The sequence below is a fragment of the Rhopalosiphum maidis genome, chromosome 3 (assembly GCF_003676215.2).
Source record: "Rhopalosiphum maidis isolate BTI-1 chromosome 3, ASM367621v3, whole genome shotgun sequence".
NCBI lineage: Eukaryota > Metazoa > Arthropoda > Insecta > Hemiptera > Aphididae > Rhopalosiphum > Rhopalosiphum maidis.
This window is the reverse complement of record NC_040879.1, coordinates 19045149-19055963: the sequence shown is the minus strand read 5'-3', so window position 1 is coordinate 19055963 and position 10815 is coordinate 19045149. Positions and strand designations below refer to the sequence as shown.

Genomic DNA, 10815 nt, shown 5'->3' with positions numbered 1-10815 from the left:
AAACCACAAAAGAAAAATAATTCCACTCACATTACCGAAATTATTTTTTTCGTCAATCCAAACGCAGCAGGGTGTGCAACTGGAAATTTATAATTTTTATTCGTATGTCTTATATTAATATTTATATATTATACCGATTTATCGTATTATCGCAGTCTTCGATCGCCGTTATCCGTCACGCATAATACACAAGACGAGTGTACGAGTAATATTATATATATATATGCTATACACGTGTATATACACCTCGGCGAGTTTTTTATTTTTTTTTTTTTAACTCTTATCTCGTCGTACCGATAAAAACATAACTAAAAACAATAAGACCTATAATAATGATAATAATAACGTACACGAACGAATATATATTATTTCGATGTCTACGACACGTATGATGAAAATATATTATTTATAGTGTTACAACAGCGACGACGACAACAGCGGTAGTGCGCATTCGGTAGCGTATTATACATGTGTGTGTACAAAAAACGAGTCATATCTCTTCGCCGGCCTCGCCGTCGCCCTCGGTCGAGTCCATGCCCACCTCCTCGTAGTCCTTCTCGAGCGCCGCCAAGTCCTCCCTGGCCTCGGAAAACTCGCCCTCCTCCATGCCCTCGCCGACGTACCAATGGACGAACGCCCGTTTCGCGTACATGAGGTCGAACTTGTGATCGAGCCGGGCCCACGCCTCGGCGATGGCCGTCGTGTTGGACAACATGCACACGGCCCGCTGGACCTTGGCCAGATCGCCGCCCGGCACCACGGTGGGCGGCTGATAGTTGATGCCCACCTTGAACCCGGTCGGGCACCAGTCGACGAACACGATGGTCCGCTTGGTCTTGATGGTGGCGATCGCCGCGTTCACGTCCTTGGGCACCACGTCGCCGCGGTACAGCATGCAGCACGCCATGTACTTGCCGTGCCGCGGGTCGCACTTGACCATCTGGTTGGCCGGCTCGAAGCAAGCGTTGGTGATTTCGGCCACGGACAGCTGCTCGTGGTACGCCTTCTCCGCCGATATGACCGGCGCGTACGTGGCCAGCGGGAAGTGTATGCGCGGGTACGGCACCAGGTTCGTCTGGAACTCGGTCAGGTCGACGTTCAGCGCGCCGTCGAACCGCAGCGACGCCGTGATGGACGACACGATCTGCCCGATCAGCCGGTTCAGGTTCGTGTACGTGGGCCGCTCGATGTCCAAGTTCCGGCGGCATATGTCGTAGATGGCCTCGTTGTCCACCATAAACGCGCAGTCCGAGTGCTCGAGCGTGGTGTGCGTGGTCAGCACCGAGTTGTACGGTTCCACGACGGCCGTCGATACCTGTGTAACGAGATTGTTAGCGTTCGACAACATAATAAACACTACGCGTTTGTCGGTCGGTGTAAAATTTGGGGTGGATTTGAGGGGGGGGGTGGGGGTGGGGGGTTGGGGGTATTTTCTTCGAGGCGTTTATTCAAAAGAACACTGCTAACGGCAAATGATTTCTTCGTTTCTATAATATTATGTTCTCGAGGACTCTCCGCTTGCAGATTTATCGAGTGCAATTATTGTTTTATGATCGGAAAGCATAATATTACAATTTTAATTTAATATCTTGTTAGAAATATCTATAGTGTTATTAATATTTATTTTTTAAACGGCGAGTAAAACAACGGTTTTTATAAAAATATATACACATATATATTTAAAAATAATACGATAAACACACTCGAGAGCTATTGTAAAGGTGATTGGTACTCACTTGGGGTGCCGGGTAAATGGCAAACTCCAGTTTGCTCTTCTTTCCGTAATCGGTGCTGAGCCGTTCCATGAGCAGAGACGCGAAACCGGAACCGGTGCCGCCACCAAACGAGTGGAATATCAAAAACCCTTGAAGTCCGGTGCACTGATCGGCTAACTTCCTGATTCGGTCCAGCACTAGGTCGACGATTTCTTTGCCGATTGTATAATGGCCGCGGGCATAGTTGTTGGCCGCGTCTTCCTTGCCGGTGATCAGTTGCTCCGGATGGAATAGTTGTCGGTACGTTCCGGTTCTCACTTCGTCTGCACAAACGCATAATAATACACCATCACACACCACGCAAAAAATCGAAATAATAATAAGTCTAAATGCATTTTTTTTTCATTGACAGGTAAAATGTATTATTAGCACTAACGGCCAAGAAATTAATTTTAATTATTTGTTAATTTCTATGCTATTCACAATATAATACATACAAGAGCTAACACTAAAAAATTTGCTCTAAATAGTTAAATTGTAATCATGTCTTTGTCACATTTAATTTGCTAGTCTAAATAGAAAAAAAACCCAGAGTTATAGTTCGTATTTTTTAATTAAATTTACATAGCTATTTTTCTCATTGCAAAAGTAAGTTATTAATTAAGTATTACGATTATACTTATATTAATATTTGAACGTTAAAAATAAAATATAATACAAAATTATACATATAAAACTATATATTTAAAACTAATGACATGCAAAATGCAATTTACTAATATAATATATTATGCAATGTATAATAATAATTCCCCAGTTGTTATTGTGCTTATACGTGTACTATAGACTATTGAACATTTATTTTTCTCAATGCCGTAAAAAACAAACAACAAAAACCCGTAAAATACGTGGAAACGTCCTCTTTTAATGAAAAAAAAATGTACACTTACCAACGACAGTCGGTTCGAGGTCTATGAAAACGGCGCGGGGTACGTGTTTTCCGGCGCCGGTTTCGCTGAAAAACGTGTTAAAACTGTCGTCTCCGCTGCCCACAGACTTGTCGGACGGCATCTGTCCGTCCGGTTGGATACCATGTTCTAGACAGTACAGTTCCCAGCACGCGTTGCCGATCTGAACTCCGGCTTGGCCTACGTGTACGGATATACATTCACGCTGGAAATAAAAACGAAATTGCATCAATAAATTTATGCAAGTGGCATAATATTATAATGCCGTTTCACGCCGATTCATTTGGTTTTCAAAAGTCGATCGCTGTGCTCACCATACTCGGTGTTAAGGAGGTATGTGTCGTGAAAACGAAACGATTCGACGACGAAACAGTGGGCGCATGATCGCCGTTTAACAACACACTATTATACGATGCAATTATTGTATAATAATAATAATAATAATAATAATAATAATATAGCCGAGCCCTTTCACACGGCGGCGTGACAGCCGACGGGTTTGCGTTGCCGCCACCGCCGTGGACCATTAAATTTAACGATGAGTACATCTACCAGTTAGCATATAATTAAGTACCTATATACTGTACCATGTTAAAATATTATGTCTATATTAATTAATCAAATCAGAATGATTGTGCTTACCATGATTGAAATAAATTTCAGAACGAATTCAATTTAATAACGAAATAACTAAATTAATAATACAGAAATGATCGCAAGATTAATGAAAACGCGTTACTCGAAACCAAAACGTAATTAAACAAAAACGGTTGTCAAGGAAATACAATGGTTTTTAAAAACATACTACAGATTAATTATTAACACGGCCAGTACTCAGTATACGAGTTAATTTATATTTGCGATAATTTAAACCGCATGCCGTTACACCACGAGAATATGACATTTTTAAATATGACTTCAATGTACAATTGACAAATCCTAGTGGTACGGACATATTTTATTCCCGTACGCATTGCCATACGTCATAATTTATATAATAATTAAGTATTATTATTGTACAGATTTGTGGCGTTTAACAAATTAATAAAGCTTTTGATAGATATTGAAATGTTGAGAAATTAATTGTATAATATGTATCAATAATATTAATGACTTATTTATTGATATTAAAACAATAATAATAAATAATAATGTTAAGTAATATTAACGTATTCGTTAAGTACGATATTTTAAATTTTAAGATATTTGCATTAAAAATTGTTTTTCAGTAAAGTGTAAAAAATAATTTATTAAATAATATTTATCAATTAAAAATATTATAAGATAATTTATCAATTTAAGACGTTAAAATTAAAATAATACAAAAAATATATTGTTTTTTTTTTATTGTCTCGCGAATTAGTAGGTAATAACCGTTACATTAATTTTAAATTTTTATGTGTATATTAAAATATTAGAAAATAATTGAATTATAAGTATACTTGATAAATTTATTTATTTCAATACAGAACGGCATTACCGAGGATTTGATATTATTTAATATATCTATTGAGATTTAATTATTTAATACTTAAACGATAACCATTAATAATAAACTTGGTTGTAACTTATATTTCGAAATAAATCTTCACTGGTATAAATAATAAATAAAATAAATATTAAATTCAGATTTTAAGCGAAGCTATTGATTTATATTTTATCCTACTTTATGGCAAAAATAATTAAATGTACAAAGAAAAAAAATTTGATACATAAAATAATATTTTTTTATTAGACGACTATGGCAATAAAATCATAGCAACAGATATTGAAAAAGCTACAAATTTATTTAAGTGAAAATTATTTAATTGATTCTACAATACGTAAATGTGTAAAAGCAATTTATTTTTACAACCATATTAACGCATTTTACTAATTAATGATATTTAATTATATTTTTATTTCAGTTATACCTAAATTTATTTTAAATATAAAATTGTTAATTATGAATTTTAATCAAAACATTATCAAGTATAAAAAAAAAAATTAAATAGAATTAATCAAAATACTAATATAGGGAAATAATGGTACTTATTAGAATTCCATTAAAAAAAAAAAAAATGTTACATTTAAAACACACTTAGGTATTATTTTATTTATTTATTTACTCGATAAAAATATAATAATTTAGTAGTAATTTAATATAGAGCCGTATAGTTGAATAGGTTGAAATAAAAACATAAAATAATTGATAAGTACATTTTTTTCCGAAAAAAATCAATGATTAAATTAAAAAAATAATTAGTTAATAATTTCGAGTGATTTTTTATTTTAAATGCGAACGTTAAATTAAAATTATTATACCAAGACAAAGTAAATTATAAATAATTAAATTAATAAATATTTGCAAATCGATAATTTAGATTAGTATGAAAAATATTTAGTGGGCAGTGGTAGTAAATAATAGCGATTGAACACTGCCTGGTGAAAAGCCCATTATAATGATAGAATAAAAAGGCTACTCACCATTTTATTTGATTTTTTTATAAAACAGGTACGAAAAGAAAATTAATATAATACAGGAAAACAAAATATTAATACGTGTGAACTGTGAATAGTTGTAACAAAAAAAAAAAATTGAACGGAAAATATAAATGTTCGGAAAACGTGTGTTGACGTTACAACGTTCGTAGAAATAATGAATTTGGATTCCAAGCGACGGACGGTCGCTAGACGGCCGTTGTCACGAGAAAATTCTATTGCCTTCTATAGCGACGCGTCACACTCAACGATGGATACGACAGATTTTAATATTGTAAATATTTTCAAAGAATATTTATATCATCACCACCGCAACTCGCTCATACAATAATATATTATATATATATTAAGACCGCCAATATAGTTGGTTTTTAAAATTCTGCCGAGGTCCAAATTGACGCGCATTTTTACAATATTGCCAGTGGTGTAACCAGTATTTTATGAATTTTACTTCATACACGTTACACATGTCTTAAGCAATATATTATGATACGTTCACAGAACAATAAGAGTATCTTAAATTTTCCTGAAATTTTGTAAGACCCTCTTATAAAACCCTTTTTTATTGATGCTATACACAATATTGCAAGCCAACAGGCCCCAAATATAGTTTGGTAATAAATTTAGTAGAAAATTCACGTCTTCAATCACAAATTTGGTTAGGAAGTATTCATTTACTATGGATAATCTACAATATATCGTGTAGCCTATATTGGCACAAGTACGATGTAGTTGCTTAACCCGCGTGTTATTTTATTATCTTATTATCAATAGCACAATATTTTTAACGTCGGTTAGTTGCTTTAGATGTATTATTAAACCTTATTATTAAAATGCTCAAATCATAATTTTACGATGGTTAGCGTGCTGCATGCATTATGTTGGAAATTCGTCCATACACATATTTAAATTTATGTTATTTTTAACTACTATCAACATTATTATTTTAATCTATTTAGATATCGTTTCTATTATTTTTAAAAACATCATACATCTTTAATTTTGATATAAATTGTCGTCATCAAGTGCAATGTTATTATGACAATGAATGAACTGTAGTATTGCTGTTATCGGGATAAATATGAGCCACAAGTATGATATATGAGTAGCAAATTATTAGATTAAAAAAATTGACTGAACCTTTTTTATCCTTACACATAACCATAATAGGATTCCACCGCTGCAGCCGTGTTGACAAATTTGCCAACCGGGAGCAAATATTATATATGTTGCTATCTAAATCTGTAAAAAAAAAAAAACAATTATAATAATAATTATGATGAGTTGATCAGTATATTGACATCGTTACAATTATTTCATCTATGTATTACTAATGTACATAAAGACTAATAGACTATACAACTGAAATTATTAATTTATTATTTTTACAAATAAAATACAAGCAATCTGATAATTTTCGTTATATATTTTTTTTATTTAGTTTTTGTTGTAATATTTTATAAAAACCGTTTGTTAAATTCACTTATCACATGGTATTAAATTGTTTATTTTAGTAGCTATGTAAATGTAATATAATATTATTATTAGTTATTAGGTATACTTAATAGCGTTTACCTTATTTAAAAATGAAATATTTAAGAACAGTTCTTTTATCGTTTTTATTTACTTTAAATTCTGAGCAGAATATATTGGCTTTACAATAATGAGTGTTTTTTTAAATTAATTAAATTTATCTTAGTGCCTGAAGAAAAAAATGCTTTAATCTTTAGCTTTTAGTGTGGTTTTAGGTAGAAAATCGTATCTAGTTGAGAAGTTCAACAGAAAAAAAGCTATAGAATTAAATACAAGATCCCATGTAAATGTAATTTGTACTCTTAGAAATTTAAAAATTTCAAAACGTTTATGCAACAATTTTTTTTTGTAAACATTTCTAGTTCAAATTTTGATAAAATTAGATAATGTAATATGCTGGTATGGGGGACGCAGCCTGTGTTTTTACAGTCTTAGACTTGTTCGCAGTATGAAAAATATATATCTATACAAGTTATATTATCATAAAACATTATTCGAACGGCATACTATTATACGAGCGTGATGGACTAATGCCCAAGATATAGGTACCGTCAATTCCGATTATTTCACATAATTTAAACGAACTGTATCTATATTATAAAATGCGGCGTCGTTCTCATTTAAATACCGTTTACAACGTTGTACTATAATATTACTATATGCTAGTACATGTTTAATACATACTTTTATCAACTACTTACCTGTAAAATGTATATTTATTCATTCGTTTAATACGACGCGATTATATAATTATGTACTAGTATTATTATGTATAATAATAATTTATACACCTGTCATATTATATATTGTGTGATACAGCGAAATACGCGGTCTGTATAATGTGAAAAATATGTCGTTATTATCGAAATGACAGTTTATAAGTGGACTGTCGCAGTAGGTAGTATCTATGCACTCTGTTCGTTGCAAAATAACGTATGTTGATTTGAAAAAGAAATTAACATACATACTACTCTATTTATGGGTTGTTCTGGGACTTGTTCGCGGAGAAGATTGAATAAATCAATTATTATAATACGGCGAAACATAATTGAACGTTACATTTTTTATTTACATTCACTGATCATTTCACTTGCAACTTGTGAGGTAAAATTGATAAAAACTAAACGGGTTTTAACTGTGTGGAATTTAAAATATGTAGGTAAAAGTCACAACTTAGATTTTATTTTATTAATTATTATTTTGTACTTACATATTGCCATATTGGTGAATCTAAAAACTGTTATTTAAGTGTATTTATGATGGGCATGATAATATTATGACCATGAGCAATGTTTAAATTATTATTCGATTGAATTACATTATGAATTGATGAAAACGTTAAAGTAATAAATTATTAATGGTAGTAGTTTTATCTCTCTTTTTTTTAATTAGTATAGTATTAGTACAATATGTTTTCATATAATGAACATTCAAATCTTAAGTTTAGATTAAGATAACAATTATCCACTAACTTGTAACTAACACAGATAGCAATTTAAACAAAATTATTTCGAATGATAGATTTATAAATTCAAGAACATTTTATATCATTATGAAATAATCTGGCCCAAGTATTAATATAGTAATAAATTATCATTACTACTAATAATATGGCAAATTTGTATATTTAAAATAATAATGTACCTATTGTTTTAAAATTTTAAATATAGTTTTTTAAACACTAGTTTTGTAGTTATTATGGTTTTTTTTCTTTGCGATATGTAATCGATTCTATCCCACACCCCCCTTCAAAACAAAAAAAATCGTGGATACGCCACTGATTAAGTTGATGTCCTAGATTTTTTTAACTTTGTAATAAATAATTAAGAATGTTGAATACGTTGATCGAGAAAAAGAGCTATAGTATTTTAAAAAATTACCAATCTTTGTTTATTTTAAACTGTTATGGACTTAGTTTTAATTAGATTTTGAGCAAATCGATGAATGTATTGATTTTACAAAAATGGTATTTTTTTTTTGTATCTGTACACACAACAAGTAATCAAAAAATGTTAACTTTGATAATGGTTTTGGGTAGTAAATTGGATCTAGTTGGTCCTTTATAAAGGTCAAAATCCTACACGCATGGTTAACCCATAATTATAAAATCTACACAAGTACATCATATCGTGAAATATACTTGGTGAAATAGGCTGGCCGGTCAGAATCTTTTTTCATGTATATAATGATATATCATTGAATTGAAATTTAGCACACATATAACATGAATCAACCACAATCACTAACTGCTGATTAATGGTTAGATACTAGTAAAATTTATAATATTATTTCGTGTTGATATTATGTAAAGATATGGAAAATAATTAACTTGAGTTAATTAAACAACGAAGGTTGAATCATAATTCAATTTTTATCAAAAATGTATAAGCAAAACTAAATAATAAAATAAAATAAAAAATATACTAATATAAGTATTACTCTGTAATATTACAACAAAAATGAATATAATTGATTATTGAACATTATGAAGAACGCTAGGAAATACAAATAGTAGGTACTGTCCTATAATAAAAGTACGCCTATTGACTGTTGACCCAAATGACCATGAATATAATACTTTCCACGAGAAATTTATGCGAATCGTGAACACTAAATCAAACACTATGTTCATTAAAGATGACATGCTAACAAATTTAATAATAACTTTTTATTTTATGAAATTAAAATAATTGGTCAAGAGTTAAGAAAACATGTGCTAAAATAATTAAACAAAAAACGTGTTAAAAATAAGCCATAAATATTGTAGTAAAAAAAAAAAAGTAAGTGTTTTTTGATTTTTATTATAATTTAGTGAATGATAAATAATTAATCCGGAATAATTGGAAAGGTTTATAATATACAGTTATAAGCTAATACCAGTGTTACTTATACAATTATCACCGGAATTATGAATTCGATAAATGATATACACTATTTCCGGATCGTTTAAACCATCACTGAACAGTTTAATGAATCAATAATGAGCTAATAGTCCCTTAAACATATTTTAGTAGCCCGTGATTGGTCAATAACACTTTATCGAACCATTAAATTAACAAATTTCCATGCATACCAGCATTTAATAAGTAATGCCACTGGTCGACAACTACTTGTCAACTGAATAAAACTAAAAGCATCTATACGCGTGTGTAGTGTTCCTCGTCGTAGTACCCGTGTTGTATTGTCCAGGACATCGGAGCACAAGTGTCTCGACAGCCATCTTATTACAATCTTTGTAATAAGAATAAGCGTGATAATTTTCACATATCGGGTGCAATTGGCTGAACTGATGTTATCCTTGGTATACAGATGTGAAAAAATCGAATCAAAACATTCAATGTCGCACGACAGTGATTTGCTGATATTTCGTAGGTGTTTAAAGTAATTAATAGTGATAGTGTATGTAAAATAAATACAGCAAATAATAAAGTAGTGACGCCACGTTGGAGCACGAGAAATTCATTCCGTATCTTCCCTATAAAATGTATAATAGGTGCTTTTGCCCTAAACTGAACTAGAGAGTCGTAATCGTGGAAGTACGGAGTATCTTTATCCCTATATTACGTGGGAGATGGTCAGGGAAAACAAATGCTGGTGTACCTTAATTATGAGATAAATTGGTTATTGCATCGATTTTCGAACTTTATGAGACGAGTGAAACCTTTCTCTTTTGTTCATCATCTCGTCCAAGTTTGGCTGCATGCTTGATATTTTAAGTCTCGAATCAGCATCGATATTAAGTGTCGTACGGTATTTGTTTTTCGTGTAGTAGTAGGGAGAAAAAGCTCGTTCACATTTATATGTTGTGCAAAAGGGGATCGAATATCTTAAAGCTTTCGCGGCCAGTCGCTTTTGATCATTTTGAACGGATATCCATTGATCGATTAGTCGTATCATTAATTGTCGACCTTTTTCGCGATAATCGAGTCTATTTATCTATCTATTTGTTTATGATACCTGGAATTTCAAACCACTACGCGTTTAATGATTTCGCCGAAATAAAATAGAAATCTAACTTCGGCACTGCACGGTTACGCGGACCCCCAATTGGGAACCACCGGAACGGGCTATTCGGCGGATTATATTCTGTCCCTATAAATCTGTACATTTTTTCTTCC

General features: G+C 31.7%; 1 protein-coding gene across 1 annotated transcript; it reads right to left on the bottom strand.

Moving 5' to 3' along the window:
• Positions 1-464: 464 nt before the first annotated feature.
• LOC113555569 (tubulin alpha-3 chain-like) lies at positions 465-6295 on the bottom strand. Its single transcript, XM_026960001.1, has 4 exons — positions 6157-6295; positions 2666-2888; positions 1737-2038; positions 465-1315 (listed from the first exon to the last, which is right to left on the bottom strand). The coding sequence occupies exons 1-4, from the start codon at positions 6184-6186 to the stop codon at positions 491-493; spliced, it is 1380 nt and encodes a 459-aa protein (XP_026815802.1). The 5' UTR covers positions 6187-6295; the 3' UTR covers positions 465-490.
• Between the last annotated feature and the right edge of the window lie 4520 nt (positions 6296-10815).